At 41.4% G+C, this 21,631-nt stretch overlaps 1 protein-coding gene across 1 annotated transcript in view; it reads right to left on the minus strand.

Moving 5' to 3' along the window:
- LOC119650579 (extracellular serine/threonine protein CG31145) overlaps positions 1-21,631 on the minus strand; it is a 215,373-nt gene that overhangs the window by 90,021 nt on the left and 103,721 nt on the right. Inside the window, exon 4 of the mRNA XM_038053405.1 lies at positions 17,241-17,486. Within this exon, the coding sequence (XP_037909333.1) occupies positions 17,241-17,486 (246 nt within the window). The remainder of the gene's footprint in view (positions 1-17,240; positions 17,487-21,631) is intronic.

The raw sequence follows: 21,631 nt of genomic DNA on the forward strand, positions 1-21,631 counted from the left end.
GCAGCGAAAACAAAGGATATCCTTATTCCTGCAAATTTTCCACTGCTGCTGGAATCATGCATTATCCAAAATGGGTTACCAAAGTCCTTACAAACCATTGCCAATATTCATTTTACAGGACGTAGGTGAAAAGTTACTTAGTGCCAGATTTTTTATACCTAATATCTTCTATTTAAAGCAGCAGGTAGCCAAAACTGTTTTCATCTTTAACCTTTATCCCATTCACTAGCGGGATCGACTATCCCTCTCAAAATTATATTCAATGAAAAAAAGCCAGAAATCTCAGTTTGCCCCTCCGAACCTCGTGTCAAGAGTTATAATCTTTTCTAAGACAAGTGCGTGTGACAGACACACAGATGGATTGAACATGCAAAAAATTTGATGAGCAAATGTTCGAGGTAGTATTTTTGCAGGATGCGACACTGACAGGAAATGCAGAAGAAAATGTGCCAAAAATTGTTGGAAAAACGCAAAGAGCTTCCGACACTTCCACACCACGCTGCATTGTATCCAACAAGAGATTATCCAATTCCTGCAGGAACTTAACACCAGCGAAGGTCGCAAAAATTGCTTTAAAACCAAAACATGAAGTTAAGGTAACAGAAACCGACTTGAGCTTGAAGAATTGAGCCATAGTCCGTACAAGACTGTCATGTCATCAACGAGGGGAAACGCTCACCACTGATCATCAGCTTGATTTGCTAGATATTGTTAACACTCTTTCCCCAAAAGTTCCAAGTGAGACACTCACTCATCATCATCAACGCCGCAACAACCGGAATCCGGTCTAGGCCTGCCTTAATAAGGAACTACAGACATCCCGATTTTGCGCCGACGTCCACCAATTCGATATCCCTAAAAGCTGTCTGGTGTCCCGACCTACGCCATCGCTCCATCTTAGGCAGGGTCTGCTTCGTCTTCTTTTTCTACCATAGATATTGCCCTTATAAACTTTCCGGGTGGATCATCCTCATCCACACGGATTAAGTGACCCGCCCACCGTAACCTGATGAGCCGGATTTTATTCACAACTTGACGGTCATGGTACGGAATCATCCATCCTTATGTAGGGGGCCAAAAGTTCTTCAGAGGATTCTTCTCTCGAGCGCGACCAAGAGTTGGCAATTCTTCTTGCTAAGAACCCAAGTCTCCAAGGAATACATGAGAACTAGCAAGATCATAGTCTTGTACAGTAAGAGCTTTGAGCCTATGGTGAGACGTTTCGAGCGAAACAGTTCTTGTAAGCTGAAATAGGCTCTGCTGGCTGCCAATAATCGTACGCGGCTTTCATCGTCGTAGCTGTTATCAGTTGTGATTTTCGACCCTAGATAGGAGAAATCAACGGTCTCAAAGTTGTAGTCTTTTATCTTTATTCTTCCCGTTTGACCAGTGCGGTTTGATGTAGTTGGTTGGTTGGTTTTTGGTGCTGACGTTGCCACCATATATTTTGTCTTGCCTTCATTGATGTGCAGCCCAAGATCTCGCGCCGCCTGCTCAATCTGGATGAAGGCAGTTTGTACGTCTCAGGTCGTTCTTCCCATGATGTCGATATCAGCATAGGCCAGTAGTTGGATGAACTTAAAGTGAGACATATCTACTATTCGGATTAATCCCAATGAAACTCAAAAACCTAACCACGGAAGAACATTTACAGGTCGTGAAAAAAAAAAATCAACGAAAATAAACCTGTCCCTGTCAAGACAACACCGAAATCCATCCAAAATCCACGCCGCGCTTCAAAGAAGATATTTCCCCGGAAAGTTTAAGCAAAAGAAGTCAAAGCTGATTCCGAAGCCAAATAACTTTCTTGGCGATCTCTCGTCCTGTTAACTTATATTTACATTAAAGGGCAACGGTAAACTATTCCAACGAGCTATTTACAATAGGCTTACACCGTTCACAGAAAAGGATGATATTCTCTCAAATAGACAGTTCGGTTTCCGAAAGGTGAGTGTTACTGCAAAGGTGATACAACAACACCCATACGCAAGGACAGCAATGGAATCAATAAATCTTGTGCAATTGGTATTCTCGGTGTGAAGAATATTTTAATTCTGCTAAATTGTACAAAATAGTTGAATCTTTATCCAAAATATCAAGTGCGCATCATTTGAAGGAAATGGCGCTCTCGACGCATCTATAACATGTCGGACAAGATGTGGATTTCCACGGGGATCCATCCTCTTGTCCGTATTTGTGAATATATGCCACATTTGCAGATGTATCACTTTCATAACGTTAATTGTAGTGACGACATGTCACCGAACTAACTATAGTTGCAATCTCAAGATACGATACAATTAGCTCCAGAAAATCACGTTCAGGTTCATCAAACTGTCTTTGGGATACACTCTTTCTCGTGGTGACTAAAAAGAATAACAAGTAGTAACAGAGATTACGTACTTAACATCCAAGATGTTACACAATCGTTTTTCAGAAAATTGTTTTTTTTTTCAGCAACAGAGCTACTAAAGGCATTTAGTAGGGTAGGTAGCCACACCCTCGTAATTGAAGAAGACACAGAAACCTGCCACTCAACACCATTCGGCCTTTACAAGTATCGGTTTATGATAATTGGCCTGCAGAATACAGCGTAAAGGTTGCAGAAAATCATCGACGAGATCTCAAAAGGTTTGGACTTTTCCAAAGTTTTCCAGGCTGTAAGGCATGGTGTGGTGTACTAGTACCTGGGAACATTTTTAACCATATATACCACCTATCCCACACTACAGCAAACACCACTATTAAATTGGTAAAATTGGCCGTCTGTGGAAGCTGACTACAGTAAGTGGACGCCTGGTTGCAGTATTTTTCAATAACCAAAAGAAACTCGCATAAAAACTACATGGTCAAAACTTTTACACCACGATCGTCCAAATTCGAGCACATATCTCTAGAACTTATTGTTGTGCCATGATAGACTATTTTTCACCTTGGTCTTCGCAATTGCCAGAGGGCCTCTAGATTAGATTTGACATTTCACTTTATATCAGCTCTGACTATGGAAGGCAGTTTATATCAAGATTATTTCAAAAACTTGGCAACCACTCGGTACAACCCACACCACAACTAGAGCATCCAGCCTGCAGCTGTTTGATCCAATGTTTTCACCGGCTTTTAAGCTGCGGTCAGCAATACGCTGACACAATGGATACTGGATGAAAGCAGTACCTGTAATGCTCGCAGACATTGGCACATCTTGGAAGGAATACTTTGCCGCAACCACTAGTCAGATAGTCTACGGTTAGCCATTAAGCCTCAAAGGCTTTCAACTCAGAATCAAATACCTGGCACGTCTAACTCATCAAAGAATTAAGACAAGCGTTCCAAATGTTAAACGCAGTCAATGGAAGTCAACACGATAACAAATGAGGATGACCTGGTGACAACAAGCCATGTTTTCATCTGTAACGATGGTCCCGAGAAAAACAGCCAAACATACCAGGGCCTGTAGAAAGGACATATTTTTCAAAATTGAAGTTGACAGAAGTAACATCACAATTTCCATCGATTGACTTAAATTAGTTTACGCGATAGGCGATGACATAGAAAAGAATCCGATTTCGGACCAATAACAGGAAATCATTGTGATAATGCCGTGGTAACCAAATGAAATCCGGTAGACGAATTAGCAGTTCAAGAATAACTACACCAAAAATCGAAAACTGGCATCACAAGTAGATCGGTTGAATCCCAGTTTCCCTGCACTCAATCATTGGCAGGCGAGTTCTGTGGTGGTACTAATTACTTTCAGAGAAAGCTCGCTAAAGTTCCTGTTTATTTACATCTCCATGTGCAATGTAACAGAAGAGAGTACCTTGCCAAGTACAACAACATTTGGATAGAAATACATAAACTCATTTTAGACTGGCAAATCCAATAAGGAGTATCTTCAGAATCCTTAATACCAACCTTAATAGTGTTGATGAGGACGCAGCAGGAAGAATTCCCAAAGATGATAACCAAGCGGACCAAGCAGCGTCGAAAAAAGGTCCAAGTTCAGCAACAACAACCTAAGTTGATCAGCAACGGCAGTGGCTCCACGGTAGCAAAGTCAAAATCGACTACGACATCGTCAACAAAAAGAGGGCAAACCACGGTCAGAGGCCATTCTCTTTAAGCCGAAGGAAGGGAGACTTTTCGCGAAAGTTCTTCTGGATGTCTACAACAACTTCAAATCAGAAGACATTAGGGTAGATGTTAAAACGAGCGATATACTTGTAGAGTTTGAGTCGAAGACCGAAAAGAAGACTACGTTCTGTGAGACAGTCCAGAGCATTCTAGACGCGAAAGCAGTGGTTTCCAGCCTAGAACCCATGTGCACCTTTGAAATAAGTGATCTAGATTGTCTCACTAATACGGAAGAGGTAGAGAAAGTTACAAAAACGGATTATCCAGATGTGAGCAACCTTAAGGTGAGAGTTACGTCTGCTAGCTCAGGAGGACAAAAATTTGCTATTGTCACTGTCCCTGAGAAGGCAGCGAACCAACTTCTCCATTGCTGGAAAATAAAGATCGGAGGGATTATTCGCAAAATAAGGCGAAGAGCACTTCCAACATGCTGTTTTAAGAACTGGACATACGTACACGAAGTAGGGGCTTACAAGGGGCAGGACAGAAGCACTTTGTGTTACAAGTGTGGCGAACCCGAGCACACAGCAATGACTTGTGATTCGGCAAGGTGCTGTGCCCTTTGCAAGCATCGCGGGCTGTGGAAAAAAGATGTGGCTAATGTTCCTGGTTCTGGGCGTTACCAGGTCTTTAAAGAAGAGTTATAGAAAGCGAAAAGTCCCATGATTCACATCCCGCAAGCAAACAAGCATAGGAGTGTAACTGCCCACGACTTGATGAGCCAGATGGTCCAAGAAAGAAAAATTTACTTGTTGCTTCCCAGCGAACAGTACCGAGATAGGAGGTCACCATCGTGGTATGCCAATATATCTGGCACTGCTTCCACCTGGGTGAGAAACACGGTTAACTGGCGAGGGCGAGCCCATGGTCGCTTCGCTCGTTGTACGGAAGTGATGTTTTCCAACGTGTACCTCACACCAAACGAATCTATACAAGCTTCTCGGAATAGGTTCGCCACCTTGGAAGACGACATTAGAAACACGGAAGGGAGAATTCCCCTCGGAGCAGACTTTAACGTCAGAGCCCTCGAATTAGGCATGGCTCAACCAGATTCTCGAGGCACACAGATTGCAGCCAGGACAGGACTCATTGTCTTTAATACCGGTAGCACTCCGAAATTCCAACGCCCGGGTTGCGAGGGCACTATCCCTGACGTAACTTTTGCTCCGGAGTCCATAGTGTCGGCGGTCCAAAGGATGGAAGGTACTGGAAGATTTCACGGCTAACGATCATCAATACATTTCCTTCAAAGTTACAAACGGTTCTTGCCAATGTTCTGCCGTCCGACATCGGGAAAATTGACATTGCAACATTTATCGAAGCTCCCTCAAAAGGGTAAATCAACGAGGAGACCCAGACAAGGGAACTGCAATGGAATCGCTAGTTCATTCAACAATGAGCCTTATTACCCCAGCTTGTAATGAATCGGCTTCCAAAAGGAAATTACGCCCCGGGAAATTCCCCGTGTACTGGTGAACAGCTGAAATTGCAAGCCTACGAACGAACTGCTTCAAACTTCGGCAATTACTCAGCGCGCAAGAGGCCAAGACGAGGTGACGCAGAGTGTAAACGTGAGAAAAAAGAACTCCGTCACGAAATCAATAAGTGGAAGGCATGCTACAGGCAGGAGCTAATCAAAGACGAAAACAGAGAGCCATGGAGTGTTGAGCATACGCTGGTTTTCAAAAAAAAACTTGGTGCCCATCGGTCACCATGTTCTACAGATTCACCGAAAATGGAAGAAATCGTACAAGCCCCATCCGAACTGATGCAATCGCTGAAGGAGTGAGTGGAGGAACGCCCACTCTTCACTGCAAAGAGGAGGCTATCTCGTCCATGAAGCGCATTTGACAGAGGGTGCTTTCCCCTCCCAATGGAAGGTTTCGAGAGAGCAAAGGTGATCCAGAGGTGCTGTCAACATATCGTCGGTTCAGTAGCTTGAACACAGCCAGACTGACTGATACAATACATGCTGCGGGAGACTAGTCACCAACACAATATGGTTTTAGAGAGAGGCGATCCACAATTGATGCCATTGAAGAGGAGGTGGTCCAAGCGGTAGAACTGCTGAGGCATACAGTCGCCACTGTCGGCGAGGGGTGCAAGCTCAGCACGCACTGGAATTAGCGATGTGGCGAATAATGCAGATAACTGAGCATGGATTCTCCCTAGCTCTGCTAACCAAGGAAAGGGTTCCCATAGTTCCCTCTATTCAGGTTGGTGAAACTATGGTCTTGTCGACGCAGGTGGTTAAATATCTCGGCATCCTAGTAGAAATGAAGATGAGCTTCTTCGAGTAGATTCGCGACACCACAGACAAGGCTGCGGCTAGAATGTTTGCGATTTGCCGGCTGATATCCAACGTCGGAGGTCCCTTATCCGGCGATTCCGAAATATGAGCTGACTCCCTCATTAAGAGAATGTACCATTAGCGCCTAGCGCAAGTATAAAGACGAGGGGCTCTGCGAGTTGTGTCCGCCTACCGTACCGTCTCGGAGTCAACAGTAATGGTTAGAGCGGATGTTATTCCGATCGCCCTCCATACTGCCCTTCCGTTCGGCATGTATATATATCTCAGAAAAGACGAGGAAAATAAGGAAGCTGTCGCTTGTGAGGAAAGAGCCCATACTTTCTACGCATGCCAGCAATCTTGGGGAAGAGAATCGAGGGATAGATAGACCGCGTATCTCATTAAAAAGGCTAGGTTTTGTTTCAATCAAAAGCACGATGACATTGACTATTACCTAATCTAGCTTCTCAGTGGACATTTGGGGGTATTTGCAATCTTACCTGCACACCATCGGGAAATCACGGCCGCCCGACTGTATTTATTGCAAGGATATGATGGATGATGCCCGGCACACCTTCTTCGTCTGCAGAAAGTGGGGGCGTCATCACCATCACCTTTCGTTAGAAAGGTGTCTTGGGTCGCCGGACGCTATAATTGAGGTCATGCTGCAGAGCGAAGACACGTGGAGCCGAGTGACGTGTTACGTTTATGGCATTCTTAAGGCGAAAAAGAGAGAGATGGATAGGAGAGATGCCAGGGTACGTGAGGTTCCCTGAATCCACGGGGTTTTGTTCCTATACTGAATAGGCCTGGCCAGAAGTAATATATCAAACGGTTCCGAGTCAGAGTCCTGGACGTTCTGGAGATGTTTTAGCCGGTAGTCTATTTAAGACAGTAGTCCGGCATTGTGGGCGTGAATGTATTTCCCTACCTACCCCCACCCCCCAAAAAAAATTCCCAGTTTATTCCATATGCAATTTAACAGAAGTACCTTGCCAAGTATAACAACATTCAGATAGAAGTACATAAACTCATCTTAGACTGGCAAATCCAATAAGGAGTATTTTCAGAATCCTTAATACCATAAATTAGTTGTCAATACATTTATCTGGCCAGACATTCTTGTCTAATTACCCATGGTCAATCATGTCCTAATCCAAGAAATCAGCAACTTATCAACCCCTAAATGGGCACAATTTGTATTTGTACCCTCGAATTCCATTATTACTAATACTTTGCCTAAGTGACATCTGTTGTGCCCGTTAACAAATACTCCGTCAGATAAGAAGCTGGAGATTAAGGTCAACTGCCAGCTAGAATTGCAGAATATTATAATTATGTTTATTGAATCAAAGGACAATAGGAGTGGATCCTCATGAATAACATATTTGTAGCAATTAAAGACAATGACAGCAATATATATTCTGGACGCAGGATGGTCAGCGGAATGGCCGGTCATCGCGTTAACGACTAATGACAACATGACAATCTTCAAGACCCGCACGAAAGCTTATGATGCTCAGATATTCATATGTTAACGAAAAGAGCTGCTAAATCGATTGGGAATTAAAGCAATATGCAATTATGGGTTGACTGGCGTACAGCGCACTTAATTATAGCCAATCAAACGGCTTTTATCATGTCAGATAAGCTCAACTTGGCTGTCGGAGAGGAGTGAAGCGTCTATGCAGGAATGGTTACTAAATAGTCGATACATTAGAGTCATCGAATAGAATAGTCATTTGTGACAAGTCTGGAAAAAGCAAACTCAGGTCCTTATAATGCACCTCTTAGGAAAAATTAAACAGCTCCAAGTGCATTTCGTTGTAAAGAAAGAAGCATTTTGAAACGGTTTGATGGGGGGATCTTGAGATGTCTGTACGTAGCCTCTCAAGATAAATAAAGCCAGATGGAAAAGTATCTTAATATTATTAAGATATCCTCAATTTATCGAATACGGGAATAGGTAGTCGATTCTTTTCGTCTGCGTCGAGCCCTGAGTCAGCAATTAAGTTGTCATTTGTTGGAAATAAGATTGACCTAAGGTAGCAATTTATGAAGGGAAGTTCTTCCTCGTGACAAGTACATTCTCCACGTAACATAATATAATGCAATGTAAGCTGGAACGAATGTCACTCGTATGTATCGTTAACATAGGTAGGCATTTCGACATGCATATTAGACACTTCCGTTGTTCGTTGTTCTGATGTCAACAGCAACAACAACGACAACGGGTAAACCGAGTAGAGTTCTGAGAACGGGTTAATGTCGGTCAAGATCTCGAGAGTCTCATTACAAACGAAGACGCTGACGACAACATCTAGAACACATTTGTTTTCTCCTGAACGTTCTGAGCCTCGACGTACGTTCTCGGGTTTATACGAGGCACACAAGACAGCAAAATATGATAACTTATCTTTTCCATATTTGTACGAACATGGAAACCTACATACGAGTATATCAAGTACGAGAATGCTGGGCATGGTTAAATTTTAATAAAATGCAAATTCGCACATTCGCAATTCTCACAAGAGAGAAATTCCAACATTTTGTCATTCCCTTTGTTTTTCATACGTTTACGACTTAAAATATATGCATGCAAACTTATATGCGGAAAAACGCCAAGAAAAACCATATGAAGATGTTTCCATGTGGATACAGTGAGGAGTTATGTTACTCGCCAAACATCATCCAGTTTCCTGTGCATAAACTGAAGAAAATTGTATCTGTATAAAGTTGGCGCGAGCAAGATGTTTCGAAGATTAGATATTCAACTTGACGCTACACCATACGATGAAATGTGAGCCAGTACTTATCCGTGTAAGGGTTAAGTGTTCAGTCGAAAAATGGGTAATGTGCTAACTATGTCAGGAGCTTCTTAAAAGTTGCGTATCTAGTCTCCTCGAGTCTCGTTATTTAACCTGTTTTATTTTTTTCTCGCCTCAAGCCGACTGTTTTCTGAGAATTCGCCAAGTGCGGCCACTTCATTATATCCAGCTGAGATAAAGGAGAAAAGTTAATTACAATGAAAAATGCGGGAGCCTTGAACTTAGTGTAATTTTTTAGCCCCGAGCATCTCACACTTCTGTTTCCACCAACCTCATCCTTCGTGCATTACAACAATCATGTTGAAGACGCATTCAAATGTAGAAGGCTCAACCAGGCTTTAGTTGAAATGAATTCTGAGTAAAAGGATAAAGTTGCCTAATAGGTAGTTTTGTAGGTCTGTGAAAAATGCAGAATTCCAAAAAAGGGGGTTCAAGTTTCTTGCTTTCATTTTTTTTATATGTAGACCTCTTGTACATGTATAACAATAAGATAGGATTATGTGGTCGGTTAGGAATTTTGCTCATTTAGGTCCCCAATACCTAAATGCAAATCCACTAATGTATCTGTCGACACAGCTTCCTCCCCGCGTTCATTCTCAATCTGAAAGGTGGGTGGAATCCTTGGAACTTTGGATACATCGTGAAAAAAAGACGGATAAGATACTTGATTTGTGGCAATGCCATTCAAAAGGACAAAGCGCCAAAGTATATGGCCACAAAAGCCAACAAAAAGGTAAGCTGACACCTGTCAACTGGTGCTTTGCTGGGGCCTCACTTGAAACGGTCGGAATTCTGCATTTTTTCGGTTCTGTTATAAGGCTTGGTCCTTGGGGAAAACACTAACCATTTCGAACATTCCAGATAGTTATGCTTCCGGTTTGCTGGTCTTTTAATATAATTTTCGACAAAGGTATCAGGCTCCCCAGAATTTTCACGTGCTCCCACTTTAACGAGAGTTTGAGCGATACAGACTTGACATTTTGAAATTAAGCGAGGTAACATGGTGGAACATTGAGGAATACTCCTCTCCCTTCTGCGACACTGCGTTGTTGTATTCTGGGAAACCTGCCGGAAGTAAGCGTGATTCCAGTGTCGGGTTGATGCTTGTTGCATCCGCCAGGCTGCTCTTGCCTTGGAAACAGGTATTATTAGTAATCTAGTAGCGAGATTCTGGTCCGGCATGAGGAAAATCTCAGTAGTGCAGTATTACGCGTCAATGGACACTCAATGCAGTCATGAGGATGCTTTTTAATGAGGACATTGCGATTGTGAACGGAGATCTGAATGCCAAGGTGAGATTTGATAACACCTTGATCGATCATGGAAGGCGGAATGCGGTCTTGGTGACCGTCGCGACATTGGCGACAAGGTTTGAGGCTTTCAGCAGCTTCCATCAAGGCGTACTTGGTGGCATATGGTTCGATTACAAATTCTGCCATCACCATCACTTGATAGTCATCTGTCTTTTCTTGCGCATTGCTTGTTCCGGTGCAAATGAGATTGTTGGTTACGCCGCGAGGCCCGCCCGTAAGACCTGACCTGAGATGGAAGCGATTTGAGGAATATAGGCGACTAAAGCTTTTTTTGCCGCTGCGACTGGGGAGCAAATCGAACTCTGGTACCGCAGAAAATATCGAGAAGGGTATCCATTATTGCGCTAGTCAATCAAGTAGAAGCTGCCGCAGATAACTACGATTCCGATACCCTATACCGCATCACTAAAGAACTTCCTGGGGGTCGCAAGCCCCTTGATGGTCCTGAGTGGAACGTTAACTGTGTAACATGTGGCGAAGCTCCACTTGGTGTGGATGAAATGGCTTGTTAAAGTGACGGTGCGAACAAAAGAGAAATCCCGGCCATCAATGTGCTTAAGCCGTGCAACATTTTAAAACCTTAATCAACAAAGAGCAACCTAGTTTTCGCTTTGGATACCTTTCGGATCATTTTGGAGTAGTGTGCAGAGTCCATATCACCTCAATATCTCCTTCACCTGTTTTCGACAGGTAGGTAGTGAAGAGGTAGTGTATTTGGAATGCTCCACGCAGGGGGAGCATTTCAGGAAAATCAATGGCTATTACATATGATGGCGCAAAATTTCACGTGCTGCATGACAACATAGAGGATCTCAATGGACTGCGACATGTTTGCTCAAACACCCTCAACTACGCTGATAGCATCTGTCTTGTCTTTCACTGAGTCATAAATGCAGCAACCATCTGGCTTCACCATAATAGAGGTGCACTGCGCTGAGAAAATCTTGAATGGTGACCTAAGTCGCGGTAAGGGCCAGCTACCGGTAGATGTGTTAATTAGATTGCGCATTTTAAACAAGTCGGAAAACCGGAAGCTAGACGCTTCAGGTATGCAAGGTTTTGTGTATTTCTTTTATAAAGAGATTTGAGTGTGCATTTGTCCCATTAGTACATAGCACGTAATATATTATGTGAAAATATCCACTTTCAAGTGACATTCAAAGTCTTAAATTTGCAGAGAAGCGACAGCTTTGACCTATTATAACTTTGTTAGCAATAGTGCGATTTTCACCAAATTTGGTAGAGTTATGCTCCATGCTGTAGCCTATATTGGTGAACTTAAGGGGCAGAGGTTTCTCGCCAATTACTAAAAATTATAGTAATGTTAATAATAGTACATTTATTATTTATTTGAACAGATATCGATATGGAAGGTATTTCGGAGCCTAGGAATCATATACTAGCAGACGCCTGATCTTTTTTAAATTTTTTGGTTAAGTAGTTTCTGAGAATGGACCCGTTAAAGAAATGATCACTTTTAACCCCCGCACTTCCCACCTTTTCAGCAAATGTCAAAACTAAGATCGGCTTCGAAAAGTACTAGCAACAACTTTCATTTGATACCCCACATGACTATATTTGATGAAAAAAAAATGTACACCCCTCTTTTGCCTGTATGGGGAGCCCCCCTTAAATTCGACGTAAAAGGATGCAATTCACTATGTGCGTAAGTGTTCACAGTTCCCACCTTTCTACCAAATTTTGTACCAATCTCTACAACCGTCTCCGAGAAAAATGCGTGTGACGGACAGACAGACATACAGTAAACCGATTTTAATAAGGTTTTGTCTTTACACAAGAAAAAAGGAATGACGAATGCCATATTGGCTGATAAATGGGACGCTCTAGAAACGGAAAGACATGGAGAGAGGTAAAACGCATTTGGTCGAACCTTTTTCTGTGGGACGATAATCCACTTCATTTCAGTTATTGGACTGCCTTCTTGCAGGAAAGAAAGGACACATGGATTTGTATTATTGTGATGGGCTTCCTACACGCAGTGCATCACCCTTAACTCAACTACCGATGCCAAATAAAAAGAAGGTTGGGAAATTTAATTCTTTATTCTATAACAACGAGCAACTCATCCAATGTTTCTGCCGTAACCACTCAGTCCTTCCGTTTTCGAATATTTTGCAAAAACTTTTAGGGTTGAAGGGGCACTTTGTCATCTAAATCTTACTTGTTGAAAGTGATGGAGTTGAAAAAATTAGGAGTGGAGAAGTGGGCAAAATTTCATTCGATTTTTATTTTGAACTAATAATTTTCAGTCCCAGGACCGTATGTCTGTCTGTCTGTCACACCCGATTCACTCCGACATTGATCGACCAATTGTTATAAAATTTGGTGAGAACTGGTGCCCTATGTGTGCCTTTACATGCAGCGAGCGGCGCCATTTTGTGTTTAGTTTGAAGGGGGTCTCCATACGTGCAAAGAAGGGGGGGGGAGGTGTACATTTTTTTTAATAGAATATGACCATGTAAGGTATCAAATGGAAGGGCTCGATTAGTACTTTTCGGAACTGATCTTATTTCTGACATCAGGTGAAGCATAGAGAGTAGGGGTTCAAAATGTGTGCCCCTAGGAGGGAAACAGGTCTCGTTCTCAGAACCTACCCAACCGATAAATCTGAAAAAAATTACAAAGATCCATCCCTTCAAAATCTAGGCCTCAAATTACATACCGTTCCGATATCTCCACAAATAAAGTTAATAACTGTGGATTACCATACTTTGGAAATTTACCAGAAAACCCCCCTTAAGTTTGTCCTAGAAACACAAAATTGGTATGGTATTGGAATCAACATAGACGATAATATAGGACATAACTCTGGGTAGTTTGAACGCAATCTAACCGTTATTAACAAAGTTACGGTTTTTTAACTGTTCGATAACATCAACAAACGTTTCTGAATCCGAGACCTGGTGCCCCCATATAAGTAGAGATTCCAGTCCAGCTGTTAAAATCCGGTAGAACGGATCTCTAAATGCGATACACCGACTACTGCTGCAAATCTGGGGGACAAGGAGATTCCAGACGGTTTCAGGCTTGGTTGCTCCACAACCGACCAGTTTTCTACCGTTAAACTAATCCTGCAAAACCACTGGTAATATAACGATAACGTGTACCAGACCTTTGTCGACTTCAAGCAGGCGCATACGACAGTATAGCTAAACTAGTATGATTGTCGAAGATGACTATGACCAACTCCATCTCACAAGTCAGGATCCAGTACATGTCCAGAACATCCTTTTGAAACACGTCCTGGTTTGAATCAGGGCAACGGACTGGCGTCGACGCTCTTCAACCTCATTAAGTCGACACAATTCTTACGTACGCAGATGACATCAACATCATGTCCCGAAAACTGACCGACGCACGAGATCTTCTCCATACCCTTGACACTGTTGCGAAAGAAGTTGGACTAGGCATCAATGAGGACAAAACGAAAATAATGATACAATCAAGAAGTAGAACTAAGCTGGCGTTCTAGCTGGCTTCGAGCATCAACATAGGGCACCTCAATATCGAATTCGTAGACAACTTTATATATCTGGGTGGTAGCCTGTTAAATGACACCAATGAGACTGACGAGGTCAAGCGACGGATACAGCTACCGAATAAAGTTTTCTTCTCAGTCCTTCCCATAATGAAATTGAAGCATACAGAAACATGAAGCTCCGCGTCTAAACCATCATACGACCAGTGCTATGCTATGGGTGCGAAACCTGGGTCCGGACCCAAACCGCCAAACATTTGCCAAACACATTTTAAAGTAAAGTCCTTCGACGAATTTTCGGAGCAGTTCGCGACCGTTAAGGATGGCGCATCCGGTACAACCATGAGTTGCATGAACTGTACGATGAACTAGAAGTCTCAAAATTCGTTAAACTATCATACAACGACTTCAGTAGACGGGGCATGTCCAACGAATTAGCGGCGATCGCATGCCTAAGAAGGTTATGAACGGACGACATGTCGACGGAATGAGACTAAAAGGAGGACCGAGAGCATGGTGGGAGAGCACAATATATACGGACGACGAGCAACTACTGGGCTTCCAAGATTAGAGGACGCGGTCACGTAATCGAGATAATTAGAGGAAAATTATCAAAGCGGCCAGGGTCCGACATCGGGCTGTAGTGTCACTACATTTGCTTCATAAACAAAAGTTGATTAGACAAATTTTCTCTATGATACTCAAACAATCACTGTAATGTTTACTTATATTCAAGGGTAGACACAATTATTTATTCTGTATATATAGATACAAAATACAGACTATCCTTTTTTAAGTGTAACCTCCTAAATTCCTAGACCTGTTGCTGTTGTGCTGTTGTAGATCCCGTTGTCAGCTGGATAGACATCTTTGCGACGAGTGGAGGTGATGAGTCGAATTTTCATTTCTTACTCGAAGTGATATGAAAGTATCTTTTCATATGTAGAGGTCATTGTTCTTATTTGTGCAACGCTTTAAATCTAACGTCGTATTGAAATATATATATATATGTACACATATTTAGAGTAACTAGAAAGTTTCAATAAAATGCAGTTCTCCTAAACTCTTTCAAATATAAAACAAATTTGGCAAGGTTTTTCTCTCCTTTTTCTTCTTTTTCTTCAGCCTTCGTCCCCTTTACAAGCGGGGTCGCCTCGTCGTGATCGGTTTCGCCATTTGCCTCTATCGAATGCCTGATCTGGGTGCAATCTCGAGGTTTTTAAATATCCATCCAGCGTATCAACCCACCGTTATTTCGGCCGGCCTTTTGGTCGTTTACCATCGACTTCAGACCAATCTTGGTAAGTGAATTCTCGTTAGCACGAAACGCGTGATCATACTATCGAAGACGTCTCTCTCGCAATTTTTCCACGAGCGGTGCAACCCCATAACGATCACGGATATCCCCATTTCGGATGTGATCAAACGCCACTAGTCCAACGCAACATCTTCGTCTCAATTACCGCAAGTCGCCCTTCATTCTGTTTTATAGTCGGCCAGCACTCAGAACCATAGAGGGCGACAGGACGGTCGACATTGCGACAAATTTTAGATTTGAGACGTTCGTTGATACGTCGATCACAAAGTACACCAGTTGTGGAACGCCACTTCATCCAGGTTATATTAATGCGTGAAGCAATTTCATGACGCAGCTCTCCAAGGTTTGTCTCGAAGAAATAAAATTTACTTGTCCTTTATCTTCAATTCAACTTTGAACCGCAACAAGCAAATGAACTGTGTTGACAACCACTTTCTCCTTTATTGTGTTATTAGAGAATAGAATTGAACTGAATAGGAGTACAAATTGGCTGTCCAACTGGAAGTAAGGCCAACTGAACAATGTGTTGATTGGACAATTCCCGATAAGAAGTAGATTTTCAGTGCACTCAAATGTCACCAGCAATACAATGGTTTGGATAGCTTAATCATTTGGGGAAAACACATTTTTATGTCACAAAGTGTACATAGCTATAAAAATCTCGTAAATATCAACGAGATAGGTAATTCGGAAACAACAAAAAATAATACAAGAAGGACACATATAAGAACCTATAACAAATAGATAAATTGCATTACACAACAAAATATCTTGTAAACTCCAATCCGTCGCCTGAGGAGTAACAACAAAAACAAAGTGCTAGAAAAAATTACAAACATTTAGAAAAGCTGACGACAATGGATGAGCGTCCAATGATGATCGTCATGCGTAACCTCATGAGATTGCCATACGCGACATTGTAAGAAGCGAACGTAACATCATATATAACATCTTTGTTTTCCCCAACTCCACATATCTTATGGTGAACGCCGTGTGATTTTCCACTTATTTAGAAATATATAGTGTTGTAAGGAAAGGTGAAGATGTGATACCGCTGCTACCGTACAAGCAAAAAGGGAGTAAAACTAAGCTTAGCCCTTGAGTTGGCTCCGCCAGGTACAAACAACAGAGACAAGGGAACTCTATGCAAAACAACAATGTGGTGCTTTTTGTCTTGTGTCAAACATCAACATTTGATGCTGTTGTTTGATAATGCCTACAACATACCCACATCCGTACCCAGGCGTATAGATGTGGGAAAATTTATGAAAAACAATACTTTACACTCAGCGAACACCAGACAAAGTGCTTTAGATTCATTGCGTTGATGGAATGCATAAAATCTCGGGATGGTATTTTATTGAAGAGTAACCCGAGCACGATTACGTAAGAGAATCTTTCGATAAAACAACTCTATATAACCATTGATGTGAAACATATTTGTCTATTCCCAAGAGGTGGAAAATGTACAAAGAAAATATCAGAAATTTTTCTTGTATTTCCATGTGAAATTTGAACAGGTTGTGGGCAGATCCCTTTCCACGCTTCGGTTGGGATATGGCAAGGTTATAAGTGTTTGTAGCTGACATATTGGGAATAGAAGTTCGGGGAATACCGTATCAAGTATGGATTTCAGAGCTTCGATTAAGCGGAAAAAATTGAAAAAGGTGAAAACCAGATGACTTAATTTTGAGCGAAATTCCGATAGAGGAAAGTGGACAAAATTTTTAAAGGAAAATTAAATGGAAATTAATTTCATCACAATTAATTATTATCTTTGTTTTGGGACTCTCTACTGAAGACAAAAGCTCCTTCCTAAGCGCAATGTAATAATTTTCAAATTTTTTCCTTTTTAACTTACCTGGGTCTGATATCCATCATATCTCCTAGAGTGGGGTTTTCCTCAGATTCATTAGATTGATCCGTTCCAGTATTACTTCTCGCCTCCGAATTTCTTCTACTTTCAGCTACTAAACTCATCAAATCGTCGAAGTTATCATGTTCGGGGGGTTCTGTTGGATTTCTTTGTCCAGATCCTGATGAATCTGCCGCACTTCTGCCATGCGATGTAATTGTTGTTGATGCTTCTTTTGACCCAGAAGAGTTGCTAGAATAAAATGAATTCCAAAATTTATAACTGACAGTTTAAAAAATTTATATCTTTATTAAGTGAAGTAGGCAGCAAATATCTTTAAATTTATGTAGGCTTTCAAAATGATTTCTTTCGTCGATAAAACAACTCAATAATATCTCTCCTTCTAAAGATATAAAAATATTGGTTCCGATATTTTTTAAATTTCCCAATCAAGAATTTCGATTATAATCAGGAAATCGGATAAATGCTGTACAATTTCACCTGGAAGATATTTGAACTTAACTAGTGTTGAGAATACATCGGGTCCAATCATAAGAGGATGAATAACCCACATTGAACGCCATTTCTAAGAAACCTAATATATTGTGAGGCGATTTGGATTCGGTTCACCGAACTACCCCGATGATACTGAAACCAGCTCCTTAATTCCAGACGTGACAGAGATCAGGCGCTTAGTTTTCTACCCCACCGTGACGAGACGACGGTCGGCTTTGAAGAATTCAAAGCTGCTTCCTACTTTTTTTGGTAAGCGCAGCTCCATCTTCTTAATTTGTTTACAATCGCTGTTTCATCTTCTTAATCCATGCGCTCCAAAACTGAACTCCCGAAACTCCATGCTATGTACAGCTGATCAGCTGCCAACCTCATCAGCCGATTCCAATCTCGCTTATTCGCACTGTTGCTGACCCCGACTTTGAACTCCAAAATTAAAAGTTGGCGCAGCGAAAGCGGAAAAAACATCAAATTGCATTGCATTACTGTATGCACATTCGTTCCAACAAAGGTCACCCGCATCCAATAAAAGGTAATATGGGCAAGTTTATGTATAAGCAGATGGATCAACATTTACCCGGTCAATTTCCTCTTGCACTATGCGAAAATTATAAATAAATAAAGTTTAGAATTGTTCAAATGATTGGGATTCTTGGGCTTAGGAACAACGAAGTAATTGTTAGATTTTTTTTAAATACGTAGAATTAAGTATTTTAAACGTTATATGTTGAATATAAATCAATGCCGGGATAACATTTATGAAATTTAGAGGGGTAATTAGAAAGGCTAAGGGGTTTTAAAGTGCGAGAAAAAAAGGGAATATTACATATTATTGAATACATTCTCAAGTCAGATTGATCTTAGAAAGGCGAATAAAATACCGCCCATGTCGCAAAGACGCGGACACTGCAAACTGGTAGCTTCCTTTTTGAATACATTTTATAATATTATAAAAGTAGTGGCTGGCTGGCATATCTAATCAGCCCATCTGGTTGCTCAAAGTGATAGCAATAGCATAGAAACAATAGCAAGGAAAGCGCGGCGCGATGGTTGAAGGGGTGAAGATTAGCATCTCATCTCGTTGCTCCGGGTTCGAATCCTGGTCGTGATGGATGTGTTGTACTTGTCTCGGATGCTGCAAGCTTATCACTTGAACAGCATTAGGTGTGATGGTAATTATACAGGATGGATGCCCTATACTCCACAAAGAAGTGAACAAGGAAAACAAAATTTAAATGAATAATTTTTACGCGAAATTTGGAAGAATTTTTTACGATTAGTTTAGAAAAACTAGATGTGAACGTTCATATTAGTTAACAGGGATGCAAATATGGTGCACAAAGATCACATTTGGTTTAAAAGGAAAGAACACGATGCTCTATTGTAAGAAGAGAAGTGAATAAGGTCCTATCTTTCCCAGGTGGCATTAGAACAACCTGAAGAAATGACTTGAGTCTTCCTTTGGGAACCAAAAGATATGACATTACAACTTTTACTCAAAAACATACAAATCCTTTATGACAGTCGAAATGCGTACCAAAAAAAAATTATTGTTCTTCGTTGCGATACAAACGGTAAAGCATAAGAAGAACCATAAAACCGTAGATTCCAAAATCTATACTTCCCTGCTTGGAAATCGGCAACTATGGTAAATTGAGATCGTTGGGATGGGATAGGGGGAATACTACATTAACGTATTCCTAAACAATAATATCCAGTATAGATTCCTTTCGTCCTTCCGATATTCACGAATTTCTAACTGCATTCATTAAAAATTTCGAAATGGGATATACATAGGAGCATAGCCCCAACTTTGTGCAACAAAAGTCCAAATTGGCTTCTTCGTTGCTGTGTACATCAGTAGTTTGAATTCGAAAAGTAGCTTAGAAAATTTCAAAGAAATCAGTACAAGTTTTTAAATATGGCGTGAGTTTTTCTAGTCTGAATTTATTTCCTCCAAATAACTCCTTTGTCTACGTTTATTTGAAGGTATTTTACCTCCTTTGTCTGAGGAAGATGTAGGTAAATAGTGTTTAAACTTAACTGCGGCTTTAATTCTCCAGTGGGCCAACCATTGTTCCACTTCTTTCATATGATTCTCAAGCTGTGAAATATGTGCAAAGAATCGCCGCATCGTCGACAATAATAGATGTAAATAGGCATCCATTTGAAAGCAAGTCTGCAGGAGACAATATATATTTAGTAAGGTAGAGGCCCGAGAATATTATCTTGAGCAATTCTCGCTTTGATGTTGAATTCTCCTAAGAGGAAGCTTTTTGTTTAATAACGAATCTCCTGCTAGTACGCCCCGACTCCAAAATTTTGAAGGTATTCGTATATGGCTTTTTTATCCTGTGGATGGGACCAGTATGCCCCAAATGCCTGAGAAACGTCAAGCAACAGGGCCGAATAGTACGTTATATGTACCAAAGCGCAGCTAATTTCTTGGGCTAACTGATAAGCTTGTTCGACTGTTCCATTTTTTCTGATGAACCCGATCTGGTGAGAAGGGATGATTTAGTTTTCGTCAAAGTACTATTGCACCTGGGATAATGACAGTTTCTCGAATAGTTTTGATAGCGCTTGACTTCAAACCAATGGGTCGATAAGATGTGACAAATGCTGGATTTTGACCTTACTCCGAGACCATTGCTATTTGCGGCAGTTTCCAGCCATTATTAAATCTGTCAGTTGGATGATGACAGATTAGATCTTCATCAGCACTCTCTGAACGTTCGATCGCAAATCGGTTTATCTTCAGCTGACTGTGTATTAAGCCTCCCATCCAGGTTCAGTTCGGCCTGCCAGTTACGCCGGAAGATCCCGCAATGCACCCGGCCACTTGAACTGAAAGCACCATCCACGTACCCACAAACCGCCACATCATTAGTTCAATTCAGGACGTGGAACGCTTTGAGACGAGAATTTGAGATATTTTTATGTGACATAATTTACCAAAAATGTTCAATAGCCATAAAAATGCCCATAAAGTTTTCGCTCACAGCCTAAAAAAGCATGAAATTCTTGCTTATAGCCTAAAGAAGCCTGTCTGCCCGGTTGGTCGAAACATTTTTCATTCGATCACCGACCACCAGTCGACACTCAAAACAAACTGCATCCTATCCACCGTATGGCCGCTGGTCAAAAGTGGAGTTTTCAGGCGTAACTGACAGATCAAACTGAAGGTGGGCTTCGAGTGGGAAAACGCCTCTCAAGTTTTTAGGAAAAATTGAACGTTTTTCGGATTGACTTCTCGCCCAGATGCCATTCGGATCGAATCACTCGTCACTCTGGAGAGGTACGACTAGTGGTTGAAAAATACGACAAATTTTCAAGGTAGAATTTTAGATCCTTATATTTATCCTGGATCTAAACTGTCGCCATTTACACTTTAGCTGTTTTTTTCTTTCTTATGAGCTCGGCGATTCTTTTTGAACACTTTGCAGGATCTGGCATTGCAAACCGAAACTTCGGTGTAGCATGCAAGCCATCTTATGCTATTGCTTCGGTAAAAATGTACCGGCTTGCTGCATTGTAGGTTAAATACCCTATATATGTATAATGTGGTATAACAAAATTACATTTGTAAGTCAGATAAAACGTATACAGGGTTGGTTCTTTTCGCTTCATCGTTTCTTCAACTGTTTTCCTCGGAAGATATCGATTCTTGTTTCTGGCTCTATCTACATCTAAAATAGAGACTGTGATGCAGGGAATCGGTTAATGTTATGAACCAATTTAATCTTTAAAACGTCTTGAGCGCTTGAGAGATTTCAGTAGAATCTGCTCCGGGTTTAATAATTCTAATTACTACTACTAGTCCTTTACTGCATTTAAACTGGAATCTATAGTGTTTTTTCTGTGAAACCAAATTCTTTAACGAC

The sequence above is a fragment of the Hermetia illucens genome, chromosome 3, assembly GCF_905115235.1.
Source record: "Hermetia illucens chromosome 3, iHerIll2.2.curated.20191125, whole genome shotgun sequence".
Taxonomy (NCBI): domain Eukaryota; kingdom Metazoa; phylum Arthropoda; class Insecta; order Diptera; family Stratiomyidae; genus Hermetia; species Hermetia illucens.